General features: G+C 37.5%; 1 protein-coding gene across 1 annotated transcript in view; it reads right to left on the bottom strand.

Moving 5' to 3' along the window:
• The window catches only part of poc1a (POC1 centriolar protein A), a 114,190-nt gene that overhangs the window by 13,690 nt on the left and 80,304 nt on the right, over positions 1-20,196 (bottom strand). The window contains exon 11 of the mRNA XM_073875745.1: positions 14,325-14,546. Coding sequence (XP_073731846.1) covers positions 14,325-14,546 — 222 coding nt within the window. The remainder of the gene's footprint in view (positions 1-14,324; positions 14,547-20,196) is intronic.

The following is a 20,196-nucleotide window of genomic DNA, read 5'->3' as shown; positions in this document are numbered from 1 at the left end:
GGCTTTAACAGGGTGAAAAGTTAATTGAGTGTTTATGTATCTTTAAACAATGTGTTTGAAAGGAACAGATCGTTTTTCTGGGTAAAGAAGAAAATTATTTGATCCAAGAATTCATCCAATCTGCCTGTTAATTAGACCATTTTAAATATTTATACAAGAGTATAGATTAGATTTGATTATAGATCAGAAGTGTTTAGATATTTACATCTAAAACTACGACCAGGTGCAGCCGAGCTCAGCGCAGACGACGTGCATTCCTGGGTACATAACTGCAGCGATGGGCTGTGTCCGAAACCGCCTACTTCCATACTATATAGTAGGCGAAAAGCAGTCGGCGAGTGGGGTAGTATGTCCGAATTCATAGTATTTAAAAAACAGTTGGCGAAAAGTACCCGGATGACCTATTACTTCCGGCAAGATCCCAAAAGTGTTCATTCGATGGACACTTAACTATCTTGTGATCACCCAGGAGAGGAGTAACCCAACGAAGAAGATGGAGAAGCATTGTTTTATTCAAAAATGTGTTGTGCATTATTTTCAAATAATTCAAAGGACCGAAGTCAATTATTCCTCTTATACCACGGCTACCACAACATCCCTCTGGTGCCTTTTTTTAAGACATTTGACAGGTGTGCAGTTTACAGAAAAATAATCCACCCATAGAACATTTCCGAACATATCAGAATAAAGCAGTCAACAGACCCGTTGTATAATATCATATAACATCATGCACTGCAATTGATCCTTAAAATAAAAAATAAAAAAATAAAGTTTTTCCCAAAAACATTTGGAACGAGTTTTCCATATTCAAAATAGTGTTTGGACAAAGTTAATTAATTTAGTAAATTAATAACTTACTTATTTTAGAAATTATTTCTAATAATTTAGAAAGTTACTGAATAAAATTCATAAAGTAACAAATATGTAAATCCCTTTTTGTTAGGGCTGTAACGATAAATCGCGTGTCCCATTAAAAAGACCTGTCTAAAATCGATTCAAGGCTGCGATTTTTTGTTTTATGCACAGCTTGTGCATGTACTATGGTGTTTTGGTCAGTAAGAAGTCCTTATAAATTTAAAATCATTATAAGTCGGAGTTGTTTATAACGTGCTTTTTAAAAAAGCAACACTCGTTAAACAAAATCATTAAAAATATTCTTTATTATCATGAAAATACCTGAAAAAAATTGAAGAACAGAGATATAAATATTCTTGTAGACATTTCCTGGAATAGCGTTTGTAATGCTACTTCTTGTGTGGCACAATTGGAGTTTCTGCACGAGAGTGCCCTCTGGCTTTTGGATGTGCCGGGATTTCACCGTAATTCATTCAATTTCATTATTTGAGAAAATGTGCATTTGGACGATTAATTGTTACAGCCTTACTTTCTGTTAATGCTAAAGTGTTTTAAACTATTCTGTTAAATATGTAGTGTGCAATTTTTGCAGCACCAAACAGAATCGCAAATGAATTTCCAAACAGCCTTTTAAACCCTCCTCCAACTCCTCAGACAGCTCAAACACAGTCTCTCTGCATGTGGCTGCTGTTGTCCTTGCACACTGTACTGGTTTAAAACAGAAGATCTGCACTTAACATAAAACACACACTGGACTATTAACCTTGTTTGGATCATACTTAGCTTTGGTCTCTTAACCTAATTGAAGTGTTTGCATTGCAAGTGAACGCCTAACAGACTCCTGTAGGAGAAATACAGGTCATAGCGGACAGGGTTGTTTATATACAGGTAAAAAGGTTAGCAGTCTCTGCATGGAGAATCTGGAATATGGATAAATGCTCCCAGATGATGAAAAACCTCCTTTGAGGCTCGACTATTTTCCACATGCCAGAGGAACAGCATTAGGGCAGAAAGTGGTGTTCTGCAATGGAAAGCAGCTGTTATGTGCTAATAGCTGTAGCATGAAGTTTTTTTTACCTCTGCTATTATGCATTGAACTGATTATGAGGTGATGCTGCGCAGATCTGAATGAGGTCAGGTCAGGTGAAACGGCTGACCTGTGCAGCTCAGAAACATCAGCTTGTACAGTACTTTCCCAGCAGATAATAAGTCAGTTCACTGATGTCTGACATGTAAATTCATAATGTAAATATCTGGACATATTTGAAGGGTCAGAATTCATTGACCTTCCTAATCATGTAATAAAAATCGGTTTAAGTGAGGTCAAATGTATGTACACTGGGTTCTTTAACCAAGTAACACAGCGTATTACAGCGAGAAATCTGGACCATACAGAAAGCAGAGTGGTATGAAACTAGTTCTTGAGTGTACAATATCCAATTAATATTTCATTCAAATGTGGAGTAGATGAAGATTATGGGTGAATGATGATGCTGATGTTTCTTCATATATAGCTTGCGTGGGTTCAGAAGTCTAATGCTGCGTTTACACCAGACGCGGTAGAAGCGGCAAGCACGAGTGATTTACGTGTTAAGTCAATGCGGTACATGCGGCGCGAATGGTGTGGAAGGTGCGTTCCGCGCGAATTGAGCGTTGCCGCGGGGAAATGCACGAGTTGAAAAATCTGAACTTCAGCGGATTTCCTCGCCGCGTTAACCAAATAAGGACCTTGCTGTAGTAGTGACAATGCAGCTTCAAAGGGCTCTAAACGATCCTAACCGAGACATAAGGTCTAGCAAAACATTAGTCCAAAAAATGTGTACTTTTTAACCACAACTTCTCATCTTGCACTAGCCCTGTGATGTGAATTAAGTCGCACACACAGTGACTTCAGACTCGACTTGAGACTTGTCCTCAAAGACTTCAGACTCGACTCGGACTCGAGCCGCCGGAACAATGTTTATTTTTAGGAAAGGTCTGATGAGCTCACTGTTATTCCCCTCACTCCGTTACCTACAACACGCGACGTATCTGCGAACATACGAACATACATGTCGACTGCACCAGCCGCTGCTGTGCCATTCATCGCAAGCTTTGGGTAGTGCTGTTCGGCTCGCATGCGATTTGCGGATTAATATGCAATTTAAACAGGGTAAGTTTATCATTAAAGGCGCAAAAGAGGATGTTTCCGCCGACTGAGAATCCAAAGACCGTTACTGAGTTTTTTAAATAAGCGCATGCGCAAGAACAGCCTCCCTCCTTCACAGCTCATATCTAGGAAACGCCTTCCATAACTCGTGCACGAGTATTTGAACACGAGTGTTTGTTTACCACTGACATATGCTGTGTCGCGTCAGTGGATTCATTATGTGAAAAATTATGATAATAAACACATAAGACGTAAAGTTAGATAAGTCGACGCTACTCCCATTTCAACTAGCGTGTAGCAGACTGGTCACTTACAACTACAGTACAAGAACAACGTCGATATACCTGAATAACAGTACAACAATAATTATTCCACAAAGAAAGAATAATCACTGTTACCTGTCGAAGAGAATTTTTGCGACCTGCGCGTCTGACACCTCTCTGTTCCTTCATTGCTCTCCAGTGTTGAAATGTTTCTCCAATAACGACTCTGGTTAGATAACATTCTTCTGACAAATTTCTCCTCTTCTCAGCGACTTAAAAACTCTTTCTTTTGCGTCCTCCTTCGGGTTTCTTCTCTTCCATGGTGCAGATTCGAGGAGGAAAGCAGGAGCGAAAATGAAAACAAACCGAAACTTAAGACGGAGTTTCATGCGCTATGCGCATGCGTCACTCGTGTAACGTTACTGGAGCGCGCACGTCTCTCCCAAGAAACGTAATGGCAGTGATTGACAAGCCAGAGGGCCAATGACGATTGCGATGATTGCATCAACGATTGGCTGATGTTTATAAGGCCCTACCTTATGCACAGATGACATATATTAATTTTATTACTTTCAGTGCGCCTAATAAATAGTCTTTTATCATTTAGTAAAGACAGTTTCAGGTAACATTGCAAAAATGTATTAAACAAACATCCTCTTTTCCACCTTTAAGGTGTTTCTAAGGCTTGCAAATCTTTAAATGGTTAAACAATTTAACCGCAAAAGGCGCTAAAGTGAGCAGATTTCTGTACGCACATGCGGTTAAATGTGTCCGGTCCAGCTCCAGTCAGGTCCAGAGTTGCGCTGCTGTGTCATACTGTAGTCCATTAACATACATTTGCTGAATAGAGCAATAAAAAACAACGTAACGTTTTTATGAAGCATTTATGCTGCATCTTCTTCCTAAAGCGCTGTTTGGATTCACCTTCCCCCTGTGTGTGAGCACGCGTTTAAGTGCCCTCAGTAGTGCATATACGGAAAGAAGTGTTTCAAAAAGTAAGCCAACTTAAAATCTTTATGTTCTTGACAGGGCACTAGTGGTGTAACGGATCGCAGTTGATCCGTATGGATCACGATCCACGGTTCGGCTCGCATGTGATTCGCGGATTAATATGCAAATTTAAATAGGGAAAGTTTATCATTTGTAAGTGCAAATGTTAACATTCAAGTGATTTTAAACAGTTTAACTGCAAAACGGCGCTAAAGTGATCAGTTTACTTTACGCACAAACGCATGTGCGGTTGAATGCGTCCGGTCCAGCTCGAGTCAGACATGATCATCCTTCAAAGATCAGATTCAGAACTCTTGATGTTTAAACTTCAGAGAGTTGTGCTACTCTCTCTCATACTGTAGTGTATTAAAATACATTTGGCTATAGAGCAATGAAAAACAACATAACGTTTTTATGTGGGACGACTGTTATGCTGAACCGTTTGTAATTCGCCCTCTGTCTGTGTGTGTGTGCTCGTTTAAGGGGACTCAGTAGTGCACAAATGGAGAGATATGCAGTCTGTGCATATTTGGTCTTAAAGAGACAGTAAGCTCAATTGACCTACTTAAATGTTAATCAAATAACCCAAGAAAAACATAAAAATCACCTCTGTTGCTATAATAATAATAATGATAATTAATTTGTACAATAAAGACAGTGTTATTATTCATTTAATTTGATTTCTGTACCTCATGCTAATTTTAGACCTTACTTAATGTGCAACTTTCTTCTTTTTTATAAATGTCTGTAATTTGAGTTTTATTTGTTACAACGAGACTTGACTTGGACTCGAGCTCAAAGACTTGAGACTTGACTTGGACTCGAGCTAAAAGACTTGTGAGCATCTCTGTAAAATACTTATTTATTCCCATGTATAACATGCTGAGAGAACAGTTCCTAATATATAACAAAAATATATGTAACCACTCATGGCTAACTAATTTTCCATTTTTTTTATTATTTTCACATTCTGTCAAAAAATCTTCAAAATTATGTATGATTTGTTGAAATCTGACAAAAAAATTACATCTACACCTTAACAACTAGTTAAGGCATTATCTAACATGAACTACCAGTGAACAATTACATTAGTTAATGCTCGATAAACTAACATGAACAACTGTATTGACATTACCTAACATTAACAAAGATTAATACATGCTGAAATACTGAATTGTTCATTGTAAGTTTAAGTTAGTTAATGCGTTTACTAATGTTTAACAATATAACCTTATTGTAAAGTGTTACCAATAATTCTTTAACATCTAGTCCTGCACCTTATTTTCTAATTTCTGCATTATTTAAAACTAAAACCAAAACTTGCTTTTACACAGCTTTGCTTCTGATGTGCACGTCTCCTGTGCATTTGAATTTAGGAAGTTGCACCTTTGAATAAAAGTAAAAATTAAAATAATTTTAAATGTTTAATTACTATTTGGAGCCTTGGGATCGCTAGACGAGGGCTTAATGAACTTATTTTTATAGAAAAACTAAAATGTTTCACTTATTTTTTTCTGTAGCTTAAAATTAGACTGTGTGCATTAATACAGCACAGGTCACAAACAGTGTGCATATTAACAATCACCTATTAATCATCATTCTGATATAGCTCTTAATTTAATCAGGCTGTGGTGATTTGTGTTTCTGAAGGTGCCTTTAACTTAAATGCCAAAGCAAGTAAGCTGTTCTAATCCCTGAACGCAGATGAGTGATGCATTTTCCTTGCGGTTCTGGCCATAGATCTAGACAGCAGGAGTGAGGCACATTAGTGAGCGTGAGTCCTTACACAGAGCAGATTATTACTCTCATTTCCTGTACAGTGAGCTGATCAACACAAAGGCACTAATAGTCCATTAGGAGTTCAGTTTAAGGAACATGAGCGTCCGTCCGGTCATATATGCACACAGCTTCTAACAAGAACACATAAACAAGCTGTGTGACTGCTGAAGGTTTCACCATTCTTCATTAAAATGTGCTTCATATTTTAAAGATCATTATAGTTAAAGGATAATTCCGGTATTTAACACTTTGAGTCTCATTTCTGGTTTGTTTTGGATGAACTACAGTGATGGACACAGAAATTTTGACAATTGGTCGTGTCTTGACTTTTCGATTCATTTAGAAGCGTCTCTTGACTGCTTCAGAACGGAAGCCAATGGCCACGCACAAAATGCCATCAAAACAACACTCAACATTCACCTCCAAAACCGTACCACCCACCGAGCGGCCCGTGGCGTCCGTTGATGACCAAAAACAAATATATTGGCGCAATGTATGATGTCAATCTGTGTTATTTGCTATAGTGGAAATATTTTTTCAGATACCTCACAACCGCGTATATACTTCCGCTCTATATTTGAGTCTGAAGCATGAATGAACGTAGTCCAACAAACTGTAATAAAACGGTAGCATACTTTCAAAATCAAGTTTATTTATAACACTTACACCATCAACATCAAATTCCACCCATCCAATATGTTTTTTTTTCATCGGCAGAACAATAAAGAAGATATTTTGCAGAAACCCCAGTGCTTCGTCATGCAAGTCAACAGATCCGCACACTTTAAGAGCTAAAGCATATATATCCAATACAACAGTAATCCCCCATAACTCTGTGTGACATATTGACGTCTTGTGAAGCAAATCAGTCAGTTTTTGCAAGAAACTGAACGTTATTTACAACATTATTAGCGTGAATGCCAAAGCAGGAAGCGTATTTTCCGTTTGAGGCGATCTTCCACTGTTGCAGTTTGGTGGCTGTTGGCTATGGATGTTGGTCTCTCTGCGCCACCTATAGAGTGGGAGCGTGAAGCGCAAGCTGCTTGGCAAAAGCTCTGCATTAACGCTGTAAAATATTTATATATATATTCGAATATCAAAACTGAAAATCGAATGTCAACCCACGGAACGAATATTCGAATATTCTGGTCCAGCCCTACAAATATGGGAAAAAATTATTCTGAGAGAAACCGAGCGAAAAACAACAACCACATGTAAACAGTCCCTTTTCTGTTTCCCGGCGGCGGAGTGATATATCAGCGAGCAATAAGTCTTCCAGAGAAGTCAATGGAATTTTACAAAATGCCAAATAAAACACGACAGAAACTGTATTTCGCTACACAACTTGTTTTTAATCATCAACGAACACCACGAACCACTCGGTGAGTAGCACAGTTTTGAAAATAAACGTTAAGTGTTGTTTTAATGACATGTTTGTGCATGGCCATTGACTTCCATTCTGAAGCAGTCAAGAGACGCTTCTAAACGAGTCAAAAACTCAAGACACGACCCATTGTCAAAATTTCTGTGTCCATCACTGTAGTTCGTCCAAAACAAACCAGAAATGAGACTCAAAGTGTTAAATACCGGAATTATCCTTTAATTACTCTAGATCTATTGTACTGTACTTTAATGCCTAAGACTGATTTGAGAATATGTAATATCACATACTCTTGCCTAATCCATGCAATCACTAGAGCAATACATATTTGCTTTTTCAATACGTATGTCACATAGAGGGAATCTCTAATAGCATATGAATGAGCAGATATGTTTGTATAACTTTTTCAGTTGCTTGTGATTACAAGGTAAAGACTGTTAAACATTATTTTACACATTAGTAATTGTAATCACAGAACAATATGTAGCTAATAAAATATTTTTGAGTTTTGAGCATAAAACATGGATACAAAATATTGATTGGAAATATTTTATTAACTTGTTTGTAAAAAAATTGCAAACCTTATAATAAAACACTTCCTAACGGTTTCAAACAAGACGAATATGCAATTTGGTTTAGTTATTTGTAAAGTAAGGGACAGATTTACTAACAGCTTGTGTCAGCGCAAACCAAAACATTTCTTAAGAAGTTCTCAAATATTTCCTTAAGAAAATCTTAAATGTTTGTCTTAAGAATAAAATGACAAGCTTTGAAATAAATTATTCTAACCTGCTCATGAGGTTACAACGTCCAAAAGACAAATCAGTCTTTTACCACATCGTTAACGCGATATATACTACATAAACAATTAATGTGTTAAGATTAGAAAATGTTATTTACTGTTGTAACAGAGGCCAGCTAGTGTATGAAGGTGGTGCGGTGAGTAAACATAATTCCCTAATCTCCCAATCGGACCGATTGCCGGTTTGACTCCCGCTCAGAGCATCTTTGAGTAGAGCTGTTAGTAATTTCACAATGAATGTATAAAAGGAATTAAATTGTTAGCTAATATTAATACTTATGTGCTTATACGTGACATATTACTAAGCCATTAAACTTCATTATACGAGTATGAAATTCCTCATTAAACTAATTGTGATGTTAATGGTCTAACCAGATTCAATGGATTATGCTAAGCTATGCTAAAAGTGGTACCGCCAGACCCGAAGATCGCTGAATGTATTCCAAAACAGTAAAAATCGAATGCTTAACTCTAGGGGAGCTGGAAAATGAGCCTTATTTTTTAAAAAAGTGGAATTTCCCTTTAAGAACATCATTAAAGCAACACTATGTAGTTTCCATGTAAAAATGACTTACAGCTCCCCCATGTGGTTGAAAAGAGCAACAGTGCCTGGTATCAGACACTCTTCTGCAGGCAGGGGGAGGGGCGGGGCTGTGTGCTCTACCCTCCACCGCCACTTTCAGAGTGTGCATGTAGCAGCTAGGAGGCTGCTCAGGTTGCAGCAACAGTACAATTTGTCCAGTAAAAAGTTGTTCTATCACTGAAATCATTTTAGAGACATTATTTAAAGGTAACAAACTACATAGTGTTGCTTTAAGGAAAAAAATAAAAAGAGAATACAAAATATGATTAACTTTTTTCCTAAACTTGAATTTAAGATAAAAATGGCAGTTAAGAGGAATTTTCTTTTTAATAATGTTTTGTGAATCGGGCCCCAGTTCTTCATTATTCATTACAGCATCCATGTTTTTCTGTGACCTTAAGAGTTAATATTCCCAAACACATACAATCTGAGCAGTGGCACATTACAAATTCAGTCATTTACTACGACCTTCACTAGACCTGTGGCTTACAATTATGTGTTCCTGTTAAGGTCTCAACAGCCTATGGAAACAAACAGTCATGAATAATGCAAATTTGGCCAGGGCAAATTTCAGAGCTGTGACCAAACTTTCACAAAGGTCATTATAAAAAGACACAAAGTATCACATCAAGAGTGAAGCACGTGAATGAGCATCGTGAAAAGAGCTGAGGATGGTATTTGGTATTTACTTTGGTAATTAAATAATTAACAGACAGACTGTAGAAGAAAATATTGAATAGATGGAGAGAAAAACAATAAGTCAAAGTCACAAGTGTCTCGAAACTACGACTCTCATGTGAGCATGACAGCTAAATGTGATCCTGTCTATGAAATCACAGACTAAAGTCTTATAATCTAATGAGGAGATTTGGAGCATCAAAGTTTGATTTCAATATTTCACATGATCAATATTTGATCATTTTCCACTAGATTACCAAACGAACATCTTGAGTCATTTAAACCTACTACAATAGAAGAGCTCTCTAAACTAGTAACGTCATCCAAATCATCGTCCTGTATACTAGACCCCGTTCCCACAAAATTACTAAAAGAGGTATTTCATGTTGTGTCAGACACGGTACTTAATATCTTTAACTCATCTCTAGAATTAAGATACGTTCCAACAGCTTTCAAACTAGCAGTTATTAGACCGCTCATTAAAAAACCAAACATTGACCAGGGAGATCTTAATAACTTTAAACAAATCTCAAATCTACCTTTTCTTTCTAAAATATTAGAAAAAGTAGTGGCAAGCAAGCTACGCACATTCGTAGAAAATAATAATACATATGAAAAGTTCCAATCAGGATTCAGGCCCCACCATAGCACAGAGACAGCGCTGCTTAGAGTTACAAATGACCTCCTATTAACATCCGATCGTGGTGAAATCTCAATGCTTATATTACTAGACCTTAGTGCAGCCTTTGACACAATAGATCACAGAATCTTACTCAATAGACTAGAAAACTATGTTGGCATCAGTGGTCAGGCGTTAGCCTGGTTTAGATCGTATCTAACCAATCGATATCACTTTGTTTATGTAAATGAGGAAGAATCATATCACTCCCCCGTTAAATACGGCGTACCTCAGGGATCAGTTCTAGGCCCTATCCTATTCTCGTTATATATGTTACCTCTAGGAGACATTATCAGGAAACATAACATAAGTTTTCACTGCTATGCGGATGATACCCAGCTTTACATCTCGTCGCATCCTAGCGAAACCCACCAGTTTCCTAAGCTAACAGACTGCATTAGTGATATTAGGGAGTGGATGGCACATAACTTTCTTATGCTAAACTCCAATAAGACAGAGATACTTATTATTGAACCGAATCGCTACAAACATAATATGTCAGATTACAAGTTGCCCATAGATGGCTGCACGGTGGTGCCATCTTCCACGGTTAAAGTGCCCATCTTATGACTGCTTTTCCACAAGTTATATAGGTGTATGAGTTCCATAAAGCATGTTTCAAAAATTGTTTGCTCGAAACAGCTTGTAGGAAAAGATTGTTACCCATCTCTAGGAGCCTCTGTTTCAAGGCAGTTCAGATTGTGCCGTTTTGAGCCAGTCATTACATATTTATGAGTTGCTGCTCCTTTGATCACGCCCCACTACTAACGTCATGTGCCCGTGCGCATGCTCAGTGGTATCGTGAGCAGTACAGACCATACTGTGTTATTATTTTATATATTATTATTAACGGTTTATGTTGCCAACAGACAAATCATGCAGAAAAGTATCACTAATAAGTACACTACAGGAGAAGAAACTCATGACACACAATGATTCCAGAGTAAATTGTGATGTAACATTAGCAGTCTCAACAATAAACTCGTTTTCCCTGGACAATACTAACATATTCCCGTTATAAAACATTTTCAAACGCATTATTTTCGCAAATTACAGAAATTAAGACCCGGCGGGGGACGTATACTGCTTGTGGACCGCGTGCTAATTGCTAGAAGCTAGCGGGAGGTCCGGACCGTAAAGTTATAAGAGGCTCGGGGGTTAGCCACGTCAGAAAAGCCGGGGCGGTAAGGCCCGGTCTCGGTGTGTCAAACTAATCATGACACAAAGATTCCAGCGTAAATTGTGATGAGCAGTCTCAACAATACACTCGTTTTCTCTGGACAATACTAACATATTCCCGTTATAAACATTTTCAAACGCATTATTTTTGCAAATTACAGAAATTAAGACCCGGTAGAGGATGTATACTGCTTGTGGACCACGTGCTAATTGCTAGAAGCTAGCGGGAGCTCCGGACCGTACAGTTATTAGAGGCTCGGGGGTTAACTTAGCCTCGTCAGAAAAGCCGGTGCGTAAGGCCCGGTCTCGGTTAGTTTGGCAAAAAAAATTTAGCTCTAGCACCATAAATGTAGTATTTTGTGATAGAAGATGACAACATGCAAATATAACGTGACTTCTTACCTTTTGTGTTTGATACAAAGATCGCGAATCGAATCCAGTCTGTTTCAGATGTGTGAATGATCCATGAAAGTCCAGTACAATACAATACAAATAAAAAATACATCCATTTTTGTCCACAAATGCGTATAATCCGTGAAATATAGATACATAGTCTGTTGTTTACATCAGATTTCGCATGAAGGTCTTATCGCCTACAATCTGAATCTATTTGCGTCGTAACACACTGTATATAAGATTACTCCGGGTTCCAATAACCACGCGTTAAAACTTTGTTTTTAAAAGTATGTGGGAGTATAATCCATAATATCCAAATAGCGCTGTTATTTCAGTGAGACATAATAACAGCAGGGTATCAGCGAGCGAAGTGACTGACTGCTCTGTGCTCTCTCTAGCTCCCTGGTGGGTGGGGACCTGCGAGTGGGGTGGTGGGCGGGAAAATTCAAACTGAATGTGACGAAACGGTTTGTGACGTCACAACGGAGCTGAGTTTGAACTTGCGCAATCTGAGACTCAAGGCAGAGGACATTCAGAAACGTGTATCTCACTCAAAACAGCATGGATGGATTTTTTTCCAAGTTTGTATGCGTGTGGGAGCATCAGAGACACAAAATAACACCCCAAAACCCAGAAAAAGTGAGTTTTTCATAATATGGGCACTTTAAGAATGTAGGCGTGATGTTCGACAGCAATCTAGCTTTTGATAGTCATATCTCCAACGTCTGCCGCACAGCATTCTTCCATCTTAGAAATATCTCAAAAATACGCCATATGCTGTCTGCAACAGATGCAGAAAAGCTTATCCATGCTTTTATGACCTCTAGAATAGACTATTGTAACTCGTTACTCGGGGGATGCCATGCAAATCAGGTAAACAAGCTACAGCTGGTTCAAAACGCCACCGCAAGAGTGCTTACTCGATCTAAAAAGTATGACCACATCAGTCCAATTCTGGCATCTTTACATTGGCTACCAGTTAAATATCGCATACAATTTAAAATATTACTAATCACCTACAAAGCCTTAAATAGCCTAGCGCCCTTGTATATTAAAGAACTACAGAATACAATCCATCAGGTAAACTGCGCTCACAAAATTCTGGTCACTTAATTATTCCTAGAATATCAAAAGTGTCTAAAGGTGGTAGATCCTTTTCCTACTTAGCCCCTAAGCTCTGGAATGATTTACCAAATAATGTTCGAGTATCAGACACAGTCGATCAATTTAAATCTAAACTTAAGACATTCTTCTTTAACAAAGCATTTACATAAAATGTCCAGTAAATGTACTTTTCCCGCAGTAGTTATTTTGTCTAGAACAAAACACTCACATACCTCATATGGGTAATATACTTATGCCGCAATAGTTAGCCTGTCTGGAACCGAGCTGACCTAAACCACTATAATGTATGACACTTGCATTACATGTGAATGGCCCCTACGCTAATAGAACTCTGTTTTTGTCTCCCTGTCTCGTCCTCAACCCCGAGGACAATGAGACAAACAGACCCAGTTCCTGTTGCTGTGAAGGTCATCGCACCAGTAGATGGCTGTCCTTCAACGTGATGACCAGCCGATGCCCGACCAACGACCACCGGCTAAACCAGTTTAATCCGCTTACCCGCCTCCTATCCCTACCGTATCTATATATATATATATATATATATATATATATATATATATATATATATATATATATATATATATAAATATATATTAATTCCTCCCAAGGGTTTTTGTCCTTCTAGGAGTTTTTTCCTAGGGGTTTTTTTCGTCCCAGGGAGAGTCAGCCAACTTTGGCTTAACTTAGCACTTTACTGTATACGTTAAATTATTAATATGCTCGCTTGTATGGTTTAACCTTAGCCGCTATCTCTACTTCTTATATTATCTATTGATTTTCTTTGTTCTCCTCTACATCTTCTCATGTAAAGCTGCTTTGCAACAATTAACACTTGTGAAAAGCGCTATATAAATAAAATTGAATTGAATTGAATTTGAACCCTCAAAAATCTTTAACTCGATTTTTCTCAGAATTAACTTTGCTGACTCTGTCAACTTCAAATATATTATGGCGCTTTTCCATTGCATAGTACCCCACGGTTTGGTTTGGCTTAGGTCGGGTCAGCTTACCTCCCTTTTGCTTTGTTAGCTATTCCATCGCGTTTAGTCTCACTGTGGATGTTTTTCATCGCTAAAGGGAAGTTTGGGAACTAACATCAAAGCACAGATGAGAAGAGGTTTACTCCAGAAAGCGCAAGCTAGCATGAAAGTGAAGCTAATCTTTTACATTATAGCGATGACGCTGGTAGTGACGATTCTCTCAGACCAATCAGTGATCTACAGTGTTTTCACATCACATTTTGGAATCAACTCAGGTCGCTTGGAACCACAACCGAGGTGGTACTAAAAAAAGTATCTGGTACTACGTACTGCACCCAGTGGAAAAGCCCCTAAAAGTAAGCTGACCCAAACCAATCCAAACCAAACCGTGGGGTACTATGCAATGGAAAAGCGCCATTAGAGTGCAGTAAGACTTAAATCAAAAGTTAATGTGTTTTAGTCTGTTGTATAAACTGCTTCTCTACCTGAGTGAGCACATCCAGTTGTCCTACAATGTGCTCAAGGGTGTTCGCCAGCGCAGCAGGGATGCTGTCCGTTTCAGTCTGCTTCAGCTGCTGCTGTTGGGAGTATGATGGAGATGAAGACTCCGTATGGGGTTCAGAGAAGATCGGAATGGGCTGATCGTGGCTTCTGCTGCTACTTTTGTGCAAGTCAAAGTCATGAGACTTTCCAGTAGTGTCTGACACCTGCAGAAGAGTGTTCGAAATTAACTCACTTTGTTATCAAACCTTGATAGTTTCAAAATACATTTCATTAAAGGATTGGTAGAAGCACAGGAAAAATAAAGGTTAGCTAATGTTGCCTGGTTACAGTACTTTCATGCTTACTGAATGGTCACAAATGAGACTAACAGATTAACCACAGCATATTTGACTAGTCTACACTGGACAACAAGATGATGGAAGCACCACCAACATTATAACAGCTCTTGATTAAATAAAATGACACTCATAAAGACAGATATTAAATCTTGTGCACGGACACTAATCAACATTTTAGCACCATTATTCTTTGCAATATCCATTAATGATGATTTAAAAATGTTTTCTTAATTTCTGGTACTTACTCTATCTTTATTATAAAACTCTATGGCCCAGTTTCACAGACAAGGCTTAGATTAAGCCAGAATTAGGCCTTAGTTAAGTTAGGAAGCACACCAGTAAAGTTGCTTAAAGGTCCCATTTTTTAAAGCTTTCTAGAGTTTTATTTAGGTTATGATGTCCTTAAGAATATTGCAATTTAAATACAAAAAAATCTCTATATATTTGTTTCAGCTCCTCTTTCAGGAGCTCTGCTAAGAACATGTCGTTTTCGCTCTATGAGTGAAATACACAGTTGATATAACGTTACCCATGGAAATACACTAAATGTTAGTTTCTGTACACTAAATGTTAGGTTTGAAGGATCCTACCTTAGATCCTCGGCTGAAAATGGCTGAAATTATTTGTCATACAATTCGAATCTTCTGCCTGTCTCTATCTACGTAGATATGAACACTTTGCATAATAATCCCCACCTACAGTATTGCCTGCAGAAACGAAAACTCTGACCTGCCCACAAACACTTCAGCTAGTTAGTGTGTAAACATCATGTCAAGTTTTTTTTTAGCTATAAAGGCAAGTTTGTGTTGTTTTCACTACAAAAGGATGAAGATGTGAAGAATCAGTTGTTAAAATTACTTTTTCAAGGAGGGATTTACTAAATGTTTGGCAATGAAAGATGGTTCAGCACCAACTTTATTTGGAACAACATGCGTCTCCTAACCAAAACCTATAAGTATGATTATTACATTATGTGTTAATTTTCCCCCGAATGTTCTAAAATGTCTAGTTTACTGTTATATCAGTAAAAAAAAGTCTTATCAGTAAGCCATGCTAGCAACACATGTTGAAGTTAAACTACTGTTTACGCTTTTGCTATGGTCTGGTTATAGGGCTGGGCAAAAAAAATCGATTTTCAGATTAATCGTTTTTTTTTTTAACGTGGTTGATTCAGAATTGATTCTCAAAGACCAGAATCGATTTTTTTTCCATATTTTTTCTGTAAACATTAAACTGAATGTAAGATTAACATTAATCAAATTACTAGTCTTCTTCACTAGACTTCACACTCTTTTTTGCCTTGCGTGATGTTACCAAGGAGTGAGAGGCGAGCCTGTCATTCATTCATTTAGTGCTTAAAATGGCGGTTTTAGGTGCTTCATTGACGTTGATGCCACCTTCACATAAAAAGTAAGAGGTATAGAAGAATTTTAGATTTCGCAAGCAAAACGACAATGATAGTGTTGTGGCTTTTCATTTCTTTTTATTCAGTGTTTCCGCTATATACATTCTACCGTGGCGGTCCGCCACGCCTAAAACATCCCCGCCACGCCTACGGTTGTGGATAGAAGGGATACAGCAAACGAAATCTCGCTGGATGACCACTGTTTTAACCCAAACCCAACTCTAAACACAAAATTTCACACGATTGTAGGATGTATTTGTATCTCATTTAGCCAGAGCCGCTGTTTTCATCCTAAAAATCCTACCTTCAAATCTAATCCTTAACTTTTAGGCATTTTTCTGCTTTTTGCTGTATCCCTTCTAGACAAAACCCACGGCGGCAGCTCGCAAAAAAGCTACAGAAATGTCCGCCCTGCCAGACTGGCTGTCTTAGAAATAAATTCCTTTCTGGATTCGCGTTGTTCACTCATTTATAAATAAATCTCCCAAAGTATCATAATTTCTTCCATGGGTTTAGTTTAATGAACAAATAGATTTAAATCAACAGAGGATGATTAGGCTACGTCTCTGTTTTGAGAAATAATAATAAAATAAATAAGCCTATACGAAATATGTTACACTTAAATAATAATTAAATTGACAAAACGAATAAAAAGTATTTGAGTTTCTGTTTTTTTGTGACGCGCTGTAAAACCAAAGCAGCAGAAGGCACGGCATGTTTTAAATGATTTTAAATAAGCACAAAGGTTTCTCCTTATTGTGAGTTTACACAAATAAAAATACATAATTTGAAGTTTCGAATGTTGTTTTACTTTTATCTTTATGACTATAAATTTAGGGTAATTTAAGGTGCAAGGTCATTACGCATTTGATGTTCACCGGCGCATATACACGGACGCAGCGCAGGGCTGCGAGAAAAGACATTATTAAACTTTCGATTTAACATATTACGAGTTTTTTGGACATTCATTTGGAATCACTGTCCTCATATTATCAACTTATCTGGCTAGTTATTCAGAATATAGGCTATAAGCGCAGTAGCGCGCTGCTGACCGATCAGCTGTCAATCAATCTTCTGTCCTTTAGATCGACACTCACAAAGTTTCACATTAAATATGATATTTGTCCAAAAACAAATGCTAAATACTGAATACTACTTATATGCGACTGCAAGACATTAATAGTCGAAGCTGTTTGTAAGGAAACTTACATTATTCCCGTGGAAGAGAAGAACGTTGGTAATAGAAACTTGAGGCAGACGGTGAGACGGTTTTATCTGTTTTCAGACGAAACAACAGGGTGGGGTGAACCGCAAAATATTTGATTTGATGTTTTGGTGTAATAATAGGCTGGGAACATCCAAGACCAAAATTCGACTCGTTTTTAAATGGCCCCGTGCTTATTTTTGTTTAAGATCTGTCTGAAGACCGTTAAAGGTTTCTATTCAACTGCGCGATTTGCGGTGTGACCGGCTCGGGGTCTTTATGTCAAATGGTCCGGGTGTGAAATAAAATTGCTGCTGATGGATGTTCGGTCAATCACAGCGGTGCGGATTATCAAACAGGACTGTGCGTGAGTTTGCAACAGCTCTGTAACGCTAAACACGAGCACAACTTGCAATGCACACTACATTAAAACTACAATGAAATATCCGAACTACGTACGTAGCTATGTAACGTTTTTTAAGAAAATACATTTTAGATCAAACATAGAAAAGCAATATGCTATAAATATAAGGAAAAGTAAATGACAGCATGAAAATGATAAAAAATACGTGTTAGTTTACTGTAGCCTATATTCTACTTAAAAAAAGTACATTTATAATCATCATCGGCGCCCCCTGCCGCCACAGCTGAAAAAAATCCTAGAGGAAACACTGTTATTAATTACCCACTTGTAAACTTATGTTCACTGTTATTTTTTTATTAATATAGTGTTTGTATTAAACCTATATTCATTGAGTTGAATTGAGAATCGAGTATAAAAACCGACCAGAGAACCGGAATTGTAAATTGAACCGAGAACCGAAATGATCTGATAGCTTGTGAATCGAAATTGAATCAATCTGGAACCAGCCTTATCCGGTTAGCTTACATACTTCCTTAAATGAGTGTAAAAATGTTAATCTCTTTCGGCGTTTTTATTGCTTGGATTAATGATGAATGAATGATGTGTACTGATGTCGGTGTTTAAACTTATAGGGCTGGTTTCCTGGACAAGGATTAGACTCGTCCTAGACTAAAATAAATGTAAGAGCTGTCCAAACTGAAAACAACTTGCACTGACATATCTTAACTCATTCACCGCCATTGACGAGTTAGCTCGTCAATTATGAGTTAATATTTAACTAATAAATATGCCTTTCTGGACGAATTTCAAAGTGAAAGTGTCATACCGCTTTTATCCACTGGATGGCGCCAAACCGAATTTATAAAAAAACGGAAGTTAAAAAAATTTAATGATTACTTTAACTGCCTTTATGTTTGATAGTCATTCTGAGTCTGATCTCTAACATAAATTCCTTTACAAAAACGCAATTTTTTAAGCTTTTTGCTCAAAATGTTGTATTTTTGAAGAGAAATATCCATATTTCAGTGGTTCAATTAAGTGGAAAAAGTAAATATATAATGAAAGTTTTTTCCCCATTTTGTTTGTTTGTTTATTTGTTTATTGTTTGTTTGAAAGCAGAGGGTGTGTTCTTTAATTTGATACAATTTGTATGTTTATATATTTATAGAAGATAATTTTTCCTGCAAGGAATTTTGTGAAACTTTTGTTAAAATCACAAAAATGCCGGTGGGCAACTTTTCTCAAAAAGGCTGGCGGTGAATGAGTTAAAATACATCAGTGCCCTTTGTTTTGGCTTATAATGCACAAAAGTAATGTTTTTAGTAAGACATGTTTGTTAAAACTAGTTATATTTCCTAATTAAACTAAGACCTAGTCCTGGTTTAAGCTAATCCCTGTCCAGGAAACCACCCCTTAATATACTGTCAGTGAGTCACGTTAGCAAGTGGCTAATGCATGTTGCTCTACTGTTTACAGTTTTGCTATGGCCCGGTTAGCACATACTTGATTAAATGAGTGTAAAAATGTTAATGTCTGTAGTTGTTTTTATTGCTTGGATTAATGATGAATGATGTGTATTGATGTCGCTAATGTCTTTTCTTAGTAAGTCATGTTAGCACTAGGTCAATACATGTTGCATTATTGTTGAACTGTGATGACCTACCGAAAGGTGCGGTTTAGGCAGACTGAGACGTTGAACGGCTTCACAGGAATCGTTTGGGAATCTCTGAGAATAATACATTTATATTTTGAGAAAATGACAGTGTTTTTGACCTTGCATGCATTTAAACCTGTTTGGGGATTTCTTAACAATATTAGGAAGCTTAGAAATTACACCTGACTGACATTTTAAAGTTAGGGCTGCACAATAAATCGCATGCGACTGTCACCTGCATCTTGTCAGTAAAGTCGGTTCCCTGATTGGCAGCTGCTTCTGAAAGCAGGTGATGGCAATTTACTAGCAAGTAAGCGGCTCTACTGATGAGATGCGCGTGACAATCGCATTCGATTTATTGTGCATCCCTACTTAAAATGTGTGAAAAGTTTACTTACAGGTTGTGGATTTGAGTTTGGACCCAACAAAGTAGGGACTGCAACATTAGTCGGGGAGCCAAAGTCTAAAAATGGGTTGAACCTGACCTGCTCTGCCATACTTTTTATTTGTGTTTTTTCTGTTAACTTTGACCCCAAGAAGCAATAATTGGAGGGTCTGCTCTGCCGGAAATATCGCGAAAAAATGTTGTGGCCATTTTAGTGTATGCACCCTTTATTTGTATCAGAAAATTGTGAAAAATTATTTTTTTCCTCAAATTCTCAGTGGGTTGGGTAAACTGTCAATAAATGCATTCCTGATACACAGAACACATGTGCTGACAACATCCACTGAAAACATAACTCTTAAAACACATTTCTGCATAATTTTGCATCAATTTAATGCAAAAAAGTAGGCGTTTTCTCACTTTTTTCCCATATTTTCATCTTTACTTCGTTGGCAATCAACTATTCCCCCAAGTTATGATATCAGTCAATGTGCCATTCTTGT

The sequence above is a fragment of the Misgurnus anguillicaudatus genome, chromosome 14 (genome assembly GCF_027580225.2).
Source record: "Misgurnus anguillicaudatus chromosome 14, ASM2758022v2, whole genome shotgun sequence".
Taxonomy (NCBI): domain Eukaryota; kingdom Metazoa; phylum Chordata; class Actinopteri; order Cypriniformes; family Cobitidae; genus Misgurnus; species Misgurnus anguillicaudatus.
The sequence above is the reverse complement of the archived record's forward strand: the minus strand, read 5'-3'. Positions and strand labels throughout refer to the sequence as shown.